The 20,972-nt window shown below is 39.6% G+C and overlaps 1 protein-coding gene across 1 annotated transcript in view; it reads right to left on the bottom strand.

Annotated features, from left to right (window-relative positions):
• PRKAR2B (protein kinase cAMP-dependent type II regulatory subunit beta) overlaps positions 1-20,972 on the bottom strand; it is a 113,340-nt gene that overhangs the window by 2,802 nt on the left and 89,566 nt on the right. Inside the window, exons 6-10 of the mRNA XM_059074551.2 lie at positions 17,922-18,075; positions 13,129-13,230; positions 11,404-11,478; positions 1,802-1,867; positions 1,535-1,673 (exon numbers count right to left, since the gene is read on the bottom strand). Of these exons, the coding sequence (XP_058930534.1) occupies positions 1,535-1,673; positions 1,802-1,867; positions 11,404-11,478; positions 13,129-13,230; positions 17,922-18,075 (536 nt within the window). The remainder of the gene's footprint in view (positions 1-1,534; positions 1,674-1,801; positions 1,868-11,403; positions 11,479-13,128; positions 13,231-17,921; positions 18,076-20,972) is intronic.

Genomic DNA, 20,972 nt, shown 5'->3' with positions numbered 1-20,972 from the left:
AAATAATTCATAATGTGTATATTTACCTAATGTTACAGTCTGATGTAATAAATATGAGAAAATGCCTAAGCTATAACAGATGAAAAAAGCAGTTTACAAAACTGTTTAAAAACAGAAAACCCATACAAATAAAAAAGATGAGAAGGAATTATAATAGGATGTGGAAATTGCTGGGTGGTGGTGGTATTGGGTGACTTACTTTTTCCTACCTTTTCTGTATTTCTCAAATTTAATGTGAATATAATACTTTATTATAGAAAAAAATTAATGGGATTTCACTCACATAGCCTTTACTCCTACTGTCTAACACCTCTACTCAGGGAAATTACCTGTCAGCTTCTAATTGTCTTCTTTTTCATCCAAGTATAACCCTTGATTAATATTATATTATTTAAAACCTTTTAAAAAGTCAATTCTCTAAGAAAATTCTGAGGATATTTGCAAATCTTCAGAACATCGAAGCTAAATTTATGCTACTGAACTGTGGATGAAGAGCACAGAGTGGCTAATTACTTTTGAATCATTTCCTTGAAGAAAATGTCACCTAGGGACTTGACTGGTGGTTCAGTGGTAAAGAATCCACCTTACAATGCAGAGAATGCAGGTTCCATCCCTGGTCAGGGACCTAAGATCCCACACGCCACGGGGCAACTAAGCCTGCACGCCACAGCTACTGAGCTCACGCGCCTCAGCTAGAGCCCGCGTGCTGCAAACTACAGAGCCCACATGCTCTGGATCCCACGTGCCACAACCAGAGAAGAGAAAACCCACACGCCACAACTAGAGAGACGCCTGCGCTTCGCTACGAAAGATCCTGCATGCCGCAATGAAGAACCCATGCACCACAACTAAGACCCGACACAGCCACAAACAAATAAAAATAAATAATAAAAATAAATCTTTAAAAAAAGAGAGAAAATGTCACCTATACTGATATCTCCTGAATTATATTTTTCATTATTAAAGTAAGTTATGTCTCATATATAAAATCTCAGCTATATATAGATGTCTTCCAGCTGAAGATGGCATTTCTGCTGAGCTGCTGTGTGGTACACAGAAGTAATAAACAGCTGAACAAGATTTTATTGTGCTCTGACAAGCTTGAACCTTTGATTCCTAGTACAAGATGAGTAAGTATTCCTACAGACATTGCAGCTTTCCCTTCAAAGCTTAGTGTACCTTATAAAAATGCTGTTTGAGCCTTCTTTTTTTGAGGAACACAGTGTATGTTGTTTATTTTAAAAATTCTATATAAAACTTGGTACTCAGGATTCTTATTTTAACGACATACTAAAATGTTATTTCATGCCTATAAAAAAGAACACAATATATAAGTGTGTGAAAAATTTTTAAAGGAAAAATGTTGGCTTCTACAAAATGACTTTATAATGCAATGAATCCTAACCTTGTTGTATTTTGTGGGGACCATAAAACTTGTGAACCCAGTAAGATAATCCATACAACGTGAATACGTACAATGCAGACAGAACGATTTCAACCAGGGCAAGCATGCCCAGGGCTGCATGAGTCCTACCTAAACATTTGACGGTCCCGATGGCGTGTGCGGAAGCAGCTCGGGGCTTGTTAGTTACCAGAGCAAGTTCTCCAAAGTACTGTCCCCGAGAGCACCGAGCGATTTCTACTGCACCATTCTCCTCCGCCTCTGACTTACCCTGACAAGGTGATGGAAAGTAATAACTTTGACTCAGTTTAAGAAAAATAAAAGTTAACCTTAGTCTAAACATCAGAAGGAAAATCTATTATGTTTCTTGCTAATATTTCATGGATTTTTAGGACTTACCTTCCTTTTCATGGTAATTTTCACTTCTCCAGATTCTACAATGAAAAAAGAATCAGCCAAGTCTCCCTATCAGAATAAAACAAAAACTGAGGGTGAAAATGCAAGTTTAGCTGACGGCAATCCTGGCACCCATCACGCCCCTGAAATCAATCCCACCATGATTTGCCTGAAAGGTGAAACCCCACAGGAGCAGGCTATGTCCCCTTCTAAGTTGAGACTTTACGATCTACAATTACATTGTAACAATTTTGGTTGGAAAAAATTATCTGAAATGATACACTATCTAGCATGGTATTTCTGCTGAAACTAGCCAAGACAATATGGCAAATAACACTGAGGTAAGAATTTTGCCTGAACTGCAGCCTGGATAAAGCACATACATAGTTAGAAATGCTAGCACCGTTTCCCAGCAGCATTGCCTCTGTCAGCTGCTCCTATGCTAAAATGTGCCACTCTGTGTGTCCTAATCTACAAGCATCAGCATGGTGACCCGAGATAACCCAGCAACTCCCAAAGAGAAGAAAGCAAGCAGACTTCTTAGGGAGCAGAATGTGTAGGCCCAGATGTTTGTCCTGCATCTGGCTGGGGACCAAGCTCTCGATGCCAGTTTACTGACAAGCCACCTCGAGGCCCCAAAAAGATTTCTAAAAGAAAGTGTTGCCATTTCTAACTACACACAGCCATGTTCTCGTTTTGGATTTTAAACAAAACTGCCTTGACTTCCAACAATGCCTTCTGAATTAAGTACAGCAGTATAACTACAGAAGATAGCAGATACTGACTTCCCTAAGCCTCTCAAAGTGATTCTGGAGAAACTTAGGTATTTCAAAACTCTTTAGTACAATTTAAGAAATATGGTATCAGATTATATCACAAGGAATGTTGAGTCTCGATTATACTATACTATAGCACAGACCTGTATGTTTATAAATGCTTAAAAGACAACAAGTATCTAAAGATACTTTTAATAAACTCTTAGTATACATATCTCCTTTCCTTTACCTTTATATCAGGTTTTCATAAGAGCTTCATGTTAAATTTTCAAGTATCTTAAATCATAATAGGTCTATCGACAGCCATGTAATTTTGCTTTCAAAGTGTGTTCAAATTGCATGTAAAAGTAATGAATTAAGTCCTGCAGGTTGTGCCAATGTCACTTTCCTAGGTTTGATATTGTACTAGCTATGCAAGATGCACTGGGAGAAAATGGGTGAAGAGTTCATGGGACTTTTTGCAACTTCCTGTGAACCTATAATTATTTCATAGTAATCTGAAAAAAAATCATTTCAAAAGTGCTCTATACTTTGCGGTTTTTCAATTTATATCGTAGACCCTCAGCCTTGTTCTTTAATTTGTCTCTACATCGTCCCAATCCCTGACTGTGCTAATCTGTATGTATGTGGGAAGTGTGGGAGGATTGATTGATTTACTTATTTGTCTTCTAAAATAATTACTCTTGAGAGACCTTCAAGATGGCAAAGGAGTAGGACGTGGAGATCACCTTCCTCCCCAAAAATACATCAGAAATACATATACAAGTGGAACAACTCCTACAGAACGCCTACTAAACGCAGGCAGAAGACCTCAGACTTCCCCAAAGGCAAAAAACTCCCCCTGGTACATGGGTAGGGCAAAAGAAAAAAGAAAATACAGAGACAAAAGAATAGGGACGGGCCCTGCACCAGTGGGAGGGAGCTGTGAAGGAGGAAAGGCTTCCACACATTAAGAAGCCCCTTCACGGGGTGGGGGGGAGGGGGGGACAGGACTGCAGGTAGAGGAGGGGGGAAGCTTCGGAGCCACGGAGGAGAGCGCAGCCACATGGGTGGGGAGGGCAAAGTGGAGAGATTCCCGCACAGAGGATCAGTGCCGACGGGCACTCACCAGCCCAAGAGGCTTGTCTGCTCACCCGCTGGGGCGGGCGGGGGCCGGGAGCTGAGGCTCGGCTTCGTGGATCCCAGGGAGAGGACTGGGCGTGGCGGCATGAACACAGCCTAAAGGGGCCTAGTGCGCCACAGCGAGCTGGGAGGGAGTCCAGGAAAAAGTCTGGAGCTGCCAAAGAGGCAAGAGACCACTGTTTCAGGGTGTGTGAGGAGAGGTGATTCAAAGCACTGCCTGAACGAGCCCCAGACACGGGCGCAAGCTGTAGCTATCAGAGTGGACCCCAAAGACAGGCATGAGACGCTAAGACCGCTGCTGCCGCCACCAAGAAGCCTGTGTGCAAGCATAAGTCACTCTCCACACCTCCCCTCCCGTGAGCCTGTGCAGCCCGCCACTGCCAGGGTCCCAGGATCCAGGGACAACTTCCCTGGGAGAACGCACGGCACGCCTCAGGTTGATGCAACGTCACGCCGCCTCTGCCGCCACAGACTCGCCCTGCACTCCATACCCCTCCCGCCCCCCGGCCTGAGTGACCAGAGCCCCCGAATCAGCTGCTCCTTTAACCCCGTCCAGGCTGAGCAGGAACAGACACCCCCAGGCCACCTCTACAAGCAGAGCTGGGGCCAAATCCAAAGCTGAGCCCCAGGAGCTGTGCGAACAAAGAAGAGAAAGGGAAATCTCTCCCAGCAGCCTCAGGAGCAGCGGATTAAATCTCCACAATCAACTTGATGTACCTGCATCTGCAGAATACCTGAATAGACAACGAATCATCCCAAATTGAGGAGGTGGACTTTGGGAACAACTGTAGACTTGGGGTTTGCTTTCTGCATCTAATTTGTTTCTGGTTTTATGTTTATCGCAGTTTAGTATTTAGAGTTTATTATCATTGGTAGATTTGTTTATTGATTTGGTTGCTCTCTTCCTTTTTTTTTTTAATATATAGGTATATATATCTTTTCCCTTTTTCTCCTTTTGTGAGCATGTATGTGTATGCTTCTTTGTGTGATTTTCTCTGTACAGCTTTGCTTTTACCCTTTCTCCTAGGGTTCTGTCTGTCCTTTTTTTTTTTTTTTTTGGTATAGTTTTTATTTAGGGCTTGTTATCATTGGTAGATTTGTTTTTTGGTTTGGTTGCTCTCTTCTTTCTTTTTTTTTCTTTATTACTTTTTAATTTTTTTATTTTTAATAATTTTTTTTTACTTTTTACTTTAATAACTTTATTTTTTTCTTTATTCCTTTCTTTTCTTCACCCTTTTCTTCTGAGCCGTGTGGCTGACAGGGTCTTAGTGCTCCAGCTGGGTGTCAGGCCTGTGCCTCTGAGATGGGAGAGCCGAGTTCAGGGCACTGGTCCACCATAGACCTCCCAGCTCCACGTAATATCAACTGGCAAAAGGTTTCCCAGAGATCTCCATCTCAACACTAAGACCCAGCTCCACTCAACAACCAGCAAGACACAGTGCTGGACACCCTACGCCAAACAACTAGCAAGACAGGAACACAACCCCACCCATTAGCAGCCAGGCTGCCTAAAATCATAATAAGGTCACAGACACCCCAAAACACACAACCAGATGCGGTTCTGCCCACCAGAAAGACAAGAACCAGCCTCATCCACCAGAACACAGGGACCACTCCCCTCCACCAGGAAGACTACACAACCCACTGAACCAACCTTAGCCACTGGGGGCAGACACCAAAAACAACAGGAACTACGAACCTGCAGCCTGCAAAAAGGAAACCCCAAACTCAGTAAGGTAAGCAAAATGAGAAGACAGAGAAACACACAGCAGATGAAGGAGCAAGGCAAAAACCCACCAGACCTAACAAATGAAGAGGAAATAGGCAGTCTACCTGAAAAAGAATTCAGAATAATGATAATAAAGATGATTCAAAATCTTGGAAATAGAATGGAAAAAATACAAAAAACGTTTAACAAGGACCTAGAGGAACTAAAGAGCAAACAAACAGTGATTAACAACACAATAAATGAAATTAAAAATTCTCTAGAAGGGATCAACAGCAGAATAACTGAGGCAGAAGAACAGATAAGTGACCTGGAAGATAAAATAGTGCAAATAACTACCACAGAGAAGAATGAAGAAAAAAGAATGAAAAGAATTGAGGACAGTCTCAGAGACCTCTGGGACAACATTAAACGCACCAACATCCGAATTATAGGGGTCCCAGAAGAAGAAGAGAAGAAAGAAAGGGACTGAGAAAATATTAGAAGAGATTATACTTGAAAACTTCCCAAATATGGGAAAGGAAATAGTCAATCAAGTCCAGGAAGCACAGAGAGTCCCATACAGGATAAATCCAAGGATAAACACGCCAAGACACATATTAATCAAACTACCAAAAATTAAATACAAAGAAAAAATATTAAAAGCAGCAAGGGAAAAACAACAAATAACATACAATGTGATCCCCATAAGGTTGACAGCTGATCTTTCAGAACAAACTCTGCAAGCCAGAAGGGAGTGGCAGGACATATTTAAAGTGACGAAAGGGAAAATCCTACAACCAAGATTACTCTACCCAGCAAGGATCTCATTCAGATTCGACAGAGAAATTAAAACCTGTGCCAACAAACAAAAGCTAAGAGATTTCAGCACCACCAAACCAGCTTTACAACAAATGCTAAAGGAACTTCTCTAGGCAGGAAACACAAGAGAAGGAAAAGACCTACAATAAAAAACCCAGAAACAATTAAGAAAATGGTAATAGGAAGATACATATCAATAACTACCTTAAATGTAAATGGATTAAATGCTCCAACCAAAAGACACAGACTGGCTGAATGGATACAAAAACAAGACCTGTATATATGCTGTCTACAAGAGACCCACGTCAGACCTAGGGACACATACAGACTGACAGTAAGGGGATGGAAAAGATATTCCATGCAAGTGTAAATCAAAAGAAAGCTAGACTAGCAATTCTCATATCAGACAAAATAGAATTTAAAATAAAGACTATTACAAGAGACAAAGAAGGACACTACATAATGATCAAGGGATCTACCCAAGAAGAAGATATAACAATTACAAATATTTATGCACCCAACAAAGGAGCACCTCAATACATAAGGCAAAAGCTAACAGCCATAAAAGGGGAAATCAACAGGAACACAATCATAGTAGGGGACTTTAACACCCCACTTTCACCAATGAACAGATCATACAAAATGAAAATAAATAAGGAAACACAAGCTTTAAATGACCCATTAGACAAGATGGAGTTAATTGATATTTATAGGACATTCCATCCCAAAACAACAGAATATACTTTCTTCTCAAGTGCTTATGGAACATTCTCCAGGATAGATCATATCTTGGGTCACAAATCAAGCCTTGGTAAATTTAAGAAAATTGAAAACGTGTCAAGTATCTTTTCCAACCACAACGCTATGAGACTAGAGATATCAATTACATGAAAAAAATCTGTAAAAATATACAAACACATGGAGGCTAAACAACATACTACTTAATAACCAAGAGCTCACTGAAGAAATCAAAGAGGAAATCAAAAAATACCTAGAAACAAATAACAATGAAAACACGACGACCCAAAACCTATGGGATGCCAGCAAAAGCAGTTCTAAGAGGGAAGTTTATAGCGATACATTCCTACCTCAAGAAAAAAGAAACATCTCCAATAAACAACCTAACCTTACACCTAAAGCAATTAGAGAAAGACGAACAAAAATCCCCCAGTTAGCAGAAGGAAAGAAATCATAAAGATCAGAAGTAAATGTAAAAGAAATAAAGGAAATGATAGCAAAGGTCAATAAAACTAAAAGCTGGTTCTTTGAGAAGATAAGCAAAATTGATAAACCATTAGTCAGAGTCATCTTTTCAAAAAAGGGAGAAGACTCAAATCAATAGAACTAGAAATGAAAAAGGAGATGTAACAACTGACACTGCAGAAGTACAAAAGATCCTGAGAGATTACTACAAGCAACTCTATGCCAATAAAATGGACAACCGGAAGAAATGGACAAATTCTTGGAAAAGCACAACCTTCTGAGACTGAATCAGGAAGAAATAGAAAATATAAACAGACCAATCACAAGCACTGAAATTGAGACTGTGATTAAAAATCTTCCAACAAACAAAAGCCCAGGACCAGACGGCTTCACAGGCAAATTCTATCAAACATTTAGAGAAGAGCTAACACCTATCCTTCTCAAACTCTTCCAAAATATAGCAGAGGGAGGAACATTTCCAAACTCATTCTAAGAGGCCATAATCACCCTGATACCAAACCCAGACAAAGATGTCACAAAGGAAGAAAACTACAGGCCAGTATCACTGATGAACATAGATGCAAAAATCCTCAACACAATACTAGCAAACAGAATCCAACAGCACATTAAAAGGATCATACACCATGATCAAGTGCAGTTTATCCCAGGAATGCAAGGATTCTTCAATATATGCAAATCAATCAATGTGATAAAACATATTAACAAATTGAAGGAGGAAAACCACATGATCATCTCAATAGATGCAGAAAAAGCTTTCGACAAAATTCAACGCCTATTTATGATAAAAACCCTCCAGAAAGTGGCTTAGAGGGAACTTACCTCAACACAATAAAGGCCATATATGACAAACCCACAGCCAACATCGTTCTCAATGGTGAAAAACTGAAAACATTTCCTCTAAGATCAGGAACAAGACAAGGTTCTCCACTCTCACCACTATTATTCAACATAGTTTTGGAAGTCCTAGCCACGGCAATCAGAGGTGAAAAAGAAATAAAAGGAATCCAAATTGGAAAAGAAGAAGTAAAGCTGTCACTGTTTGCAGGTGACACGATACTATACATAGAGAATCCTAAAGATGCTACCAGAAAACTTCTAGAGCTAATCAATGAATTTGGTAAAGTAGCAGAATACAAAATTAATGCACAGAAATGTCTTGCATTCCTATACACAAATGATGAAAAATCTGAAAGAGAAATTAAGGAAACACTCCCATTTACCACTGCAGCATAAAGAATAAAATACCTAGGAATAAACCTACCTAAGGAGACAAAAGACCTGTATGCAGAACACTATAAGACACTGATGAAAGAAATTAAAGATGATACAAACAGATGGAGAGATATACCATGTTCTTGGATTGCAAGAATCAACACTGTGAAAATGACTTTACTACCCAAAACAATCTACAGATTCAATGCAGTCCCTATCAAACTACTACTGGCATTTTTCACAGAACTAGAACAAAAAATTTCACAATTAGTATGGAAACACAAAAGACCCTGAATAGCTAAAGCAATCTTGAGAAAGAAAAACACAGCTGGAGGAATCAGGTTCCCTGACTTCAGACTATAATACAAAGCTACAGTAATGAAGACAGTATGGTACTGGCACAAAAAACAGAAATATAGATCAGTGGAATAGGATAGAAAGCCCAGAGATAAACCCACGCACATATGGTCACCTTATCTTTGATAAAGGAGGTAAGAATATACAATGGAGAAAACACAGCCTCTTCAATAAGTGGTGCTGGGAAAACTGGACAGCTACATGTAAAAGAATGAAATTAGAACACTCCCTTACACCATACACAAAAATAAACTCAAAATGGATTAAAGACCTAAATGTAAGGCCAGACACTATAAAACTCTTAGAGGAAAACATAGGCAGAAGACCCTATGACATAAATCACAGCAAGATCCTTTTAGACCCACCTCCTAGAGAAATGGAAATAAAAACAAAAATAAACAAATGGAACCTAATGAAACTTAAAAGCTTTTGCACAGCAAAGGAAACCATAAATAAGACAAAAAGACAACCCTCAGAATGGGACAAAATATTTGCAAATGAAGCAACTGACAAAGGGTTAATCTCCAAAACTTACAAGCATCTCATGCAGCTCAATATCAAAAAACAAACAACCCAATCCAAAAATGGGCAGAAGACCTAAAGATATTTATCCAAAGAAGAGATACAGATTGCCAATAAACTCATGAAAGGATGCTCAACATCACTAATCATTAGAGGAATGCAAATCAAAACTACAATAAGGTATCACCTCACACCGGTCAGAATGGCCATCATCAAAAAATCTAAAAACAATGCTGGAGAGGGTGTGGAGAAAAGGGAACCCTCTTGCACTGTTGGTGGGAATGTATATTGATACAGCCACTGTGGAGAACAGTATGGAGGTTCCTTAAAAAACTAAAAACAGACGTACCATCCGACCCCACAATCCCACTCCTGGGCATATACCCTGAGAAAACCATAATTCAAAAAGAGTCATGTACCACAATGTTCACTGCAGCTCTATTTACAATAGCCAGGACATGGAAACAACCTAAGTGTCCATCAACAGACAAATGGATAAAGAAGATGTGGCACATATGGACAACGGAATATTACTCAGCCATAAAAAGGAACGAAATTGAGTTATTTGTAGTGAGGTGGATGGACCTAGAGTCTGTCATACAGAGTGAAGTAAGTCAGAAAGAGAAAAACAAATACCGTATGCTAGCACATGTATATGGAATCTAAAAAAAAAAAAAGGTTCTGATGAACCTAGGGGCAGGACAGGAACAAAGAGGCAGACGTAGAGAATGGACTTGAGGACACAGGGAGGAGGAAGGGTAAGCTGGGACGAAGTGAGAGAGTAGCATGAACATATATACACTACGAAATGTAAAACAGATAGCTAGTGGGAAGCAGCTGCATAGTGCAGGGAGATCAGCTTGGTGCTTTGTGACCACCTAGAGGGGTGGGATAGGGAGGGTGGGAGGGAGACACAAGAGGGAGGAGATATGGGGATATATGTATATGTATAGCTGATTCCCTTTGTAATAAAGCAGAAACTAACATACCATTGTAAAGAAATTATACTCCAATAAAGATGTTAAAAAATAATAAAAATAAAATAAAATAATTACTCTTTTCTCAGCCTCACACACCTTGAATCTTGTTTCACATATATCGAAAGAGACACTATTTCAGATAAAGATTACAATACAGTGTAATATTGTGATACAAAAATTACAGAATTTGTTAAAAATCTGCTTAAATCATGCAATGAATGCTTCAAAACTGTAACTGGGAAATAAGGTACTATTGTTGGTATGCTTTATTTGTAAACTTTAACTGTCTTCATAAATCCTACTTCTTGGTAGGTCTGTTCTAACCAAGATACATATGTATCGCTTCTGGTTCCAATGGGATGTTAGAAAAGCATTAGGGGTTAAAGAGCATGCTGGCCCCCTAGTTCCTGTAGTGCCTGGAAGCCAGCACAGTACATGGTGCAGCGTGTCCCCTTCTTGGTTTATTTCATCAGGAAGCAGCCTCAGGAAGTTCTGCCAATGAACCAACCGTGCAAAATTCTACATCTTCCAATGTACCTTCTGGGTCCTTATTAATAAATCTCATGGAGTGATTACCATTTGTTTTCCTCTTATAAATGACATGCTTTATACATGTGACCTTCATGTCAGGTACAAATATAAAATTATGCAGAAATCCATTTGGTGATTTAATACATATTAATTGTTCGTTACAAAAATAAAAATACTCAAATAGCTTGATGGCTGTAAATTAAACCATTTTTAACAGGTCATTTGATAGAATATTCATTTAACCCATCATTACATACTAATTAGAGACACACATGAAAATTTTATCAAGACTTACAGTGTATAAGAGTCTTTTGGAAAATAACCCCAAACTGAATTCCATAAAAAGTATTATACCTGAGCAATGATTTGTTCTCCATCGTTGTACACTTTGGTGCCTATCACATCTACCACTTTCAGGCGCTCAGAAACCTGTAAAGGAAAAAAAGATAATACACTTGATAATACTGTGTTTGTATTTAATAATACAAATACAGTTGTTATATAATAATACAAATACACATGGGTTTGAACCGTGCAGGTCACTTATATGCAGATTTTTTTCAACAAATATACAGTTGGCTTTCTGTATCCACACATGTGGAACCTGGGGGCTAAGGAGGGCCCAGTGTGAGGGACTTGAGCATCCGCAGGTTTGGGTGTCCACCGGGGTGGTCCTGGAATTAATCCCCGTGGAAACGTAGGGACAACTGTATTAAACAGACTAATCAGGTAATCGTAACTATTTCAGGGGTTTAAAAATGGTAGCCTATAGGGCTTCCGCGGTGGCGCAGTGGTTGGGAATCCGCCTGCCGACGCAGGGGACACGGGTTCGTGCCCCGATCCGGGAAGATCCCACATGCCGCGGAGCGGCTGGGCCCGTGAGCCATGGCCGCTGAGCCTGCGCGTCCGGAGCCTGTGCCCCGCAACGAGAGAGGCCACAACAGTGAGAGGCCCGCGTACCGCAAAAAAAAAAAAAAAAAAAAAAAAAAAAAAAAAAAAAATGGTAGCCTATAGGCCAAATAAGTTGAGCAGTGTGTGGGGTTTGTGTGTGTTGCATGTGTGTGTTATATTAACTGCCAGCATTTAAAACAAATTTTTCATAAAAACGTGAATTTCCAGCTTCTCTTGAAAAATCAGGGCATTCAGCAACACTCAGCCCTTATTTCCATGCAGCAAAAATAAACTCTGGTGGACTAGCAGCTGTTTCTTTAGATGGAGCACATGTTTTCAAGTTTTCTGTTTCTTCTTTTTATGCACCTAGCTCTGAAGGCATTTGAATTTCCAACCCCCCCCTGACCTATTTAAAGAGATCTGCTGCTGGAGAAGATCAGCTGCCCAATATGCATTCTGAAATGTGGCCCGAATTGCTACTCGGTGGATACTGACAAGCCAACAGAGACATGTTAGCAGACTGGTCCATCAACCCTAAGGATTCTGGCCGAGATGCTAGAAGGATGGCATTGCTATCGCTAAGGTGGGGAAGAGAGGGAAGGAGGTCGGGGATGTGTTAGGTTTGAGATGTCTTTCAGACGTCCCAGAAGAAATATTAAATATGCAGTTAGATAAATGAGCCTAGTGTTCAAGGGCAGGGCCTTGCCTGGTGATGTCAATTTTAAGAAGCATCATCATAATAGACATTTAAAGCCAGAGGATTTGCCAAGTTCATCATGTGAATAAGTGTAGCCTGAAAAAAGAAAGAGAGACCTTAGACTGTCAATTTTAAGAGGAAAGGAGGAAAGGAATAAAGAAGGAGAGGCCAGTGAGGACATTCTGTATTTAGATAACCTCTTCCTAAAAAGGCTATTGCCTACATTTATGTGATTAGTTTAAGTCTGCTTTTAGATAGAGACCACATATAAATCTGCTATAGATGCTCCTAGGGGTCTATTACTTGTAAACGACAAGACAAATGCAGTTACAGGCAGTAAAAGGGATACTAAGTTATAAAAACACTGTAATCTTTTCAAATGAAAATATGGATAGATTATTATTCAAAGAAACCTTCTACAGAACTAAGTATTCCTAACAAAACAGAATCTTTTAAAGCAAAATAAAATAAAAGCACAAACATATACTTACTTCCAAAGATTTAAGGAATGGCAGTGACTCAATAAAGCTTTCATACATTTTTCTCTTTTTGGCATTATTTTTTACAATTATCCTCCTGAAGGTCACCCTGTCCTAAAGGCAGAATATCAAATACAAAGATAGTTAAAAGGTAGACTTTATGGAGAAAGAAAGTTTGAAGAAATAGTTTCATTTTATTCCCTGTAAGGAACAAACAATAATTGAAGATTCTGAAATAGAAAATTAACATTACTAAACTTCTGACTCATTTCAGATTTTTATTTCTTTAAGCATAAATATAGAACCATATTCATGTTTTTTAAAGAAAGCAACAGTTTACTTTTTATTCAGAACAGAGATCTGACCAACACGTAACTGGCGGGCTACACCCACTAGGTGGCGCTGTCGCGCCACTTAAAAAATATACCAGGTCCTTGTTCGTTTTCCACCACCAGCTTTTTGAGATCTAATTGACCTACAGAATATTGTGGAAGTTTAAGGTACACAACATGTTGATTTGATATATATTGTCAAATGATTACCACAGTAGGGTTAGTTAACACCTCTATCACCTCACGTAATTACCACTTCTTTTTTGTGGTGGCAACGTTTAAGATGTACTCTCTTAGCAGCTTTCAAGTATGTTAACACAATATTGTTAACTATAATCAACATTTGTACACTGGATCCTCAGAACTTATTCATTTTATAACTGCACCCCTCTCCCCGCACCCAGGCCCTGGCAACCACCATTCTACTCAGTTTCTATGAGTTCAAACTAGCACCGAGTCCTTCTGCTATATAGATAATAGCCCTGGAGTGTTACAATTCGGTGGGACATGACTAGCATTGTTTTTGAGTTATAACTGACATACGACATTATATTAGTTTCAGGCATATACCATAATGATCCAACATTTGTACATATTGTGAAATGATCACCACAATAAGTCTAGTCAACATCCATCACCATACCTAGTTACAGAATTGTTTTTCTTATGATTAAAACTTTTAAGATCTACTCACATAGCAACTTTCAAATATACAATACAGTATTATTAACTGTAGTCACCCTGCTGTACATTACATCCCCAGGATGTATTTATAACCGGAAGTTTGTACCTTTTGACTCCCTTCACCCATGACCAGCATTTTTATTAAAAACAAACAAACAAACAAAAAAAAACAGAATAGGAAATCTGAGTGTGCATCCCTTTTAGTAAAGTGTTGAGTTATATATTTATTTCAGTTATACACAAAGGCACACACACACATGCACTGGTGGTGACATTTCCTAATGGGTTTCTTGTGGGTTGTGGTAAAAAATACATGAAAACCGGTATTAGAAAATGTTTTTAAATCATGAAAGTACAATGTAAAGCGATGTTGAAAAATTATTGACTCTAGGGTTTCTGTCACCTTTTACAAAAGGTGCACAGAAAAATGACAACTTTCTTGAGTAGACTCTGATTCCAGTGTTTATCATTCTAAAATGTTCCTATGTTTATACTACTTAACCTCAAGGATACCACACTGAATTAAGGAACTAGGGAAAACTTTAAAGGTAATGGCTCAAAAAATGGTTTTCCTACAAATTTTATATTTTAAAAATTCCTACAAAACATTATTTTAGTTCTCAGTTAAGAGCCCCTAGAATTATGTTACTTCGCCATACCCTGATAACGATACCATCTTAATATAAAATAAAATTAATTGGGATATGTTCTTTAATTAATAAATTACTATGCCAACATATTGGGGCTGAATTTAAATGAACTGATACGATGGAGAAAAATACCAGTGAGGATGTAAGTCTCTAGGAAATTAAACATCCTGTTCTCCAATTTAGTTTACTACAATTTTATAAGGGCTGTAATTTGGACTTGTACTCTTAATCATTTTTTTAAAAGGAGAAAAATTTTCAAGATAATTAGTAAATATATTGAAATAATTTCCAAGTCTGGTTCTGCATCAGAATCAGCTCTTGTGTGTGACCACCTAGAGGGGTGGGATAGGGAGGGTGGGAGACGCAAGGGGGAAGAGATCTGGGGATATATGTATATGTATAACTGATTCACTTTGTTGTAAAGCAGAAACTAACACACCATTGTAAAGCAATTATACTCCAATAAAGATGTTAAAAAAAAAAAAAAAAGGGGAGTGAGAGCAAGTCCTTCTACTCTGCCATCTTGGTTCCTCCTCATTATGTTTTTATAGAGGTTCTTAAGGACTATAATTACCAGACATGTCGAATTTAAGGATCAGCTAAACTTTCAAATCAGAAACAATATACTACAAGGTGATACACTAATGTAAAAAGGAAATAGAATTATGGTTCTCTGTTCAAATTCCCTGAGGATTATCACAGTGCACAAGGAAAATTACTATAGGACTGGGGGAAAAAAAGGAAAAGAAATAGCTGTTCTGCTTCTGAAAAAAGTTTAATCTTTAAGGGCAACGAAACTGGTGAGAAATAACAATTTTCCAGAGAATGACTTTTTTCACCGATAATCCATCACACAAAACAGGTAGAAATTGAAGGACTCAATATTGGGTATTGGGTCTTAATCTACGTTACTGTTTACTGATTACTTAAAATAGCTAAAAGGGGAATTAGCAAAAATGTAGGGCCCTTCCACAGTATCTCAATAATAATTGAGTACTGGGAGAAAGAGTCTTATATTACAAATGTATGACACCCCCGTAAAATGTTGGCTTTCAATTAAAGAAAATAAAAAATTTAAAAAAGTTTATTCTAACATCCCAGACTTTAATGACTCAAAATCTCTGCATATAGGACTCCATAATCATCTGTACTTCGTAAAAGCTCCCCAAGTGATTCTGATATATAATCAGGTCTGGGAACCAGATGCAACACCATTTTAGGAACAGAGTTTACTGCAAAACAGAGAAGACTAGAAAGAGGTTAGCAATTTAGAAATGAACCGTAATGAGCTACACGTCTCAGGAAAAATTTTCTATTAGTGGCCCACCTCTTCACACCCACTGTGACATATAAATAAAATCCACAAAGTCCCATTTCAAACGTTTTCATCCTAGTCATTTCAGTCAATCACTGCCCCTCTGAATCAGCAGCACGGTCTTGTAGATCAGTTAATCCCCCAAGGCTAACAGTGACCTCGTCTTATTTACAAAGTTAGACTGTTCTACAGAGGACTTTTCTCTTGAGATCCGCTTATCTTTACACCTGCACTTATGTGGCAGAGCTCCAACCTGTTGGTCTTAAAAGTAAAATCTCTTTTCTACCCGGCTTTTGCTGAAAGGGGGCTAGTTAGGCGAGCTGCTGAGAAAGCAGGTTTGAAGTATTCATTGACTATGTTAATTCTTATAATTTTTTAAAAACACCTACTGCACTTATGCACATCCCGAAGGTGACCATCACAAACTGCCCACTTTCATAAAGCTTGAAACGTGTACAGGTTAGTAAAAAAAAACCTCTGAAAATGCTTAATCCTACCTGAGAACATAAGTATCACATGCACTGGGAAATGCCGGGCCTTTGTCCCTAGTTTGAGGTTCCTTCCAGGGCTGAGAACTATTAGTATTCAAAGGGCTGACCCGCTAAGTGTGTGACCTTGTTCCAAGGACCTGCAGGGAGGAGGCTTCCTTAACCATGTGACAGTCTGACCCTGGCTGGCATCCCTATCAGGATGACTAAATTTTAAATGATACCCTCCTTAATGAAAGAGATGGAGAGCCGCGGCTGTGAGGGCAGGCAAATGCTTCCTAGGGGCCAGGTCCACTCAGGTTTGGAGTGTTTATTTTGCTGGCTTTGGGTATTCAAATCTTTGATAGCCCTCACGACACCTCAGCTCCCTTCCACCTGAAACAATTCCAAGTTTGCTTCCACCACTTAAAAAGTGACTCATCACATTCTTAATAAGAAAACATCAACTGCCTGGGTCTAATAAGAAGAAATGCACAATATGTCTTGTTTCTCTGATCAAGAGCTATTTTTATCAGCTGGATCCACGTCGGAGTCAAAGGCTGAGTGGTGACTGAATAACGTGTAACTTCTCTGAAGCTACAGTCCTTGGGAAGGAGATTGTTAGCAAACTTCCTGTTACTTCACAACCTCATCTCCTTCCACAAAAGGATTTGGGAGAAATAGCCGAGTAAACGCATGTCAAAACTATAGGATGGGATGTTCTCAACAATTTAAAAGGAAAAACAAGTATTGTCAACACTGCCTTTAAATCAGGGCTGTTTAAAGCGTGTTCTGGGCACCGGCAGCCGCTGGTGTCTCCTGGGAGCTGGTGAGAAATGCAGAATCACAGGCCTCATCCCAGACCCAGTGAATCTGAATCTGCATTTTAACTGGATTCCCAGGTGATCCCTAAGCACCAGATTAAACACAGTCCAGAATCAGCAGCAAGTTCCCAGGTGATAGAGATGCTACAGGTCAGGGGCCCACACTCTGGGAACCACAGATGATAACATTTACCACAGATAGCTATCTAAAAAACCAGCACTGAAGCCTTTGTTTCTGTGGCTGGTTGGTTTTTAAGAGTGGGTAAAAGAGGAACCTTTTGGATCTGAGTGTCTTTCCCACGGCCAGTAGGTAAAACTCCTGACTCAATTTGCGAAAAGAACATGAAGATTTAACTCAGCACAGTCCTAGTGTCCAATAGTTCAGCATCTAGTAGTTGCTTAATAAATTCCCTGATGACTGATGATGATCCCCCCAAAAATCTGCCTATCAGAACTAAAATACTGTAGCCACCTGGCTTCTGTCATAATGATTTTTACAAATGACATTCAGGTCAAATAAATACTTCACTCACCAAGCCCCACAGAGCACCGGGAGAGGTAGCAGTGATTGTAGCTGCTCTGGGCGTATTGTACATTAAGGCCAGTTCGCCAAAACTCCCACGATTGTCATAGTTGCCAACACACCTTCCAACACCATCACATTTCACGTAGATATCAAATGTTCCTCTGTTGCACATGCGGAAAAGAAGACTTAAAAGTAATTCAAGTAAAATCTCATCACGATGAAACATGAGCCCTGGGAAATACAACCTCATTCTTTTCTTTAAAAAAAATCATTTATTGCTTAGTCTTATTGCTGGGACATCATGACACAGTCACCCACTTAAAATTTTAAATGTCTAGAAAGGTGAAGAGTGCCCTGGCCCAGCCATTCAGTTTCCTCCCAGATACGCCACTGCTCCCAGCTTCTTCTACGTCCTCGAAGAGATCTTTGCATCGGGCAGCAGCAGAAGCTGGGTGGGTGCTCTAGGAGCCATCTGCAGGCACAGGAAGGTAACGGGAATCCTCCTTGAGATTGAGGACACACCCAAGGGTGACAGCTGAGGTTGGGCTCTTATTTTCCTTTCCCCTCTAATGACAACACGTAATAAAAGGGCATCAATATGTGAAAAAGACAGCACCAGTTCCAGACAAGCAGGAAGAAGAGACCATCCACGGGACGAGGGTAAGACCCGTACATGTGTCTGTTGTCTCATCGTCTGGGGCAAATGAGACTAAACAACAAATATTTAAGGTACTGAAATAAATGATAAAAATATAACTAAGACTGCAACCAAATGCAACATGCAAAGACAACCAGCTGAAGGAATGCGTGTGACTCTGCTGACTGCAGTGATCTCTGAGTATAACAAATGTGGAGGATTCTAGGGACATTCACTATGTAATTAAGGAGTTTTTGTTTCTAAAACGAGTTATGTATTACTTTTGAGATCAGAAGAAAATAATTTTTAAAAAGAATATAGCTCTAACAATCTGGTCGGGCACTGCTGTACAGTACTTACAAGGTCCTTTATAATCTACAGGAGGGGCCGGCGAGCTGAGGCCCAAGACTGGCTGCCTGCTTCTGTAAATCAGGTTTTATTGGAAAGACAAACACACCGGTGGTTTCTGCATTCTCTGTAGCTGACTTGTGCTATGATAGCAGAGTTGAGTAGCTGCAACATAGACCTCATGGCCCAGAAAGCCTGCGAAATTTACTCTCTGGCTCTTTATACCATCTGGCCCTTCATGTTAGACTGACCCCACAATCTAAAAGTGGTAGAAATTCAGGTTAAATATCTGATCCTGGTCTTTTTATAGTCTTCCTGTGCTTATCTTTTAATTGGGTTTCCTTTTCTAGGCAAGTAAAACAGTCACTGTGCTGCATATTATCCAGATCCTATATTTCTGGAACCTGCATTCTTCTTGTGGAGAACTGTTTTTCCATGTACTGTATCTTATCAGAGAACACGGTTTCAAGGCTTACTGAAACACCTGTGAGGGCAGACAGGAGAAATTCTTTGGCTTTATTCTGTTGGCTGAACTCTAGCAAAGACGAAACAGGGAGTGCTTTTAAGATTAAGAAAGGATTATGAATGGTAAAGATACAACAAAAGCAAACACATAAGATATTAGAGACAAAAGATATTCCTGAATAAGAATAACTGGCTTTTAATATAATTCACGGCTAGAATGGCTGTTTCAGGGATACCCTCTGGAATTTGTTTCATGAACAGTTATTTTTCAAGTATAGATTAATTTTTCTATTTATACTCTTTACACGCTTGCACTAAAACTGTTTTCTATGTTTTCTACTTTGAATAGGATAAACTACACAACAAATGTGTTGACAAGAAGTCTAGTGAGCTACTAGTCCAGCTGAAATCGTATCAGTCTAAAAACCTGCTACAATACCGTGTGCTGCACTTTCATATAGATTTCTCCCCTGAGAACGTGAGGCCCTGGGCAGGGCAGAGCCACGAAAAGAGGCTCCACACTCATCATCTGGGTGACCTTCGCTGACTCGCATCACTTCTGTGGGCCTGAAAATTGTCACCTGTCGAAAGGGTGACGAGGATCTAACTGAAAAGGGAAGGTGCTATATAAAAATGTAAGGTGTTTTTATAGTCAAAATACCTACTAAAAGAAAATTATTCCTGTACAACCTTTGGGGTTCGCATAGACCCCTACAATTCAATACGATTAAACAGCTGAGTGAATTTCTGAGGTGTTCCGGTGATGAAAGCTGTTCATGGTACCAGAATCATGACTTCAATTTACATGTGGGACAATTCTAAAATCATAGAGTCCAGCCCCAGCCCTGGCTAGTGCAGCTCTCCTGGGTCACCACGGACTTAGGGATGAGGGACTGAGAGACCCAGAGAGCATGTGCTACTGATGCATGAAAGGTACCACCCACAGAGCCCAGATCAGGGAACAAGGGCTAAGTGGACGGGGCGGGGGGTGTGATTTTCTGTGGAGCCTCTGAGTAGAACACAACTTGGCCCAGAGAAGCAAATGTAATCCGACAAATCAGGCTGGGAGATGATCTGTGTTCCATGCAAACAGGGCGGGCGATGGTGGTGGTGGGGTGTTTGGGGAATCCAAACGTCTCATCAACACCTCATCACCATGTTACAGAAGTGCAGAAATGAAGACTCAGTCCAGGCTGCGCACCTTTTACATCTTAGGGCTGTTACCTAAGCATTCCTAAAAGCACACTGTTCTTTTATTTTTAAATGTTATTTTATTTTAATTTTTTATAGCTGATTTAACTTTTTGATACAGCAGGTTCTCATTAGTTATCTATTTTATACACATCAGTGTGTACATGTCAATCCCAATCTCCCCATTCATCCCCCCCAGCTACCCCGCTTTCCCCCCTGGGTGTCCATACATTTGTTCTCTACATCTGAAAAGCACACTGTTCTTTGATGAAGTCAAGCACAACTTAAATTTTCTGAAATTAGATTTTCAATATAAATGCAGGCCTTCTCACTTAAATAAGTTCTCTACAGAGTTTTTAATAGACAAATATAATAATGCATAAACAATTTCTGGAAAGACACGCAAATTACTCACTG

This window comes from Kogia breviceps, chromosome 9, assembly GCF_026419965.1.
Source record: "Kogia breviceps isolate mKogBre1 chromosome 9, mKogBre1 haplotype 1, whole genome shotgun sequence".
Taxonomy (NCBI): Eukaryota; Metazoa; Chordata; class Mammalia; order Artiodactyla; family Physeteridae; genus Kogia; species Kogia breviceps.
This window is presented reverse-complemented; position numbering and strand designations above follow the sequence as displayed.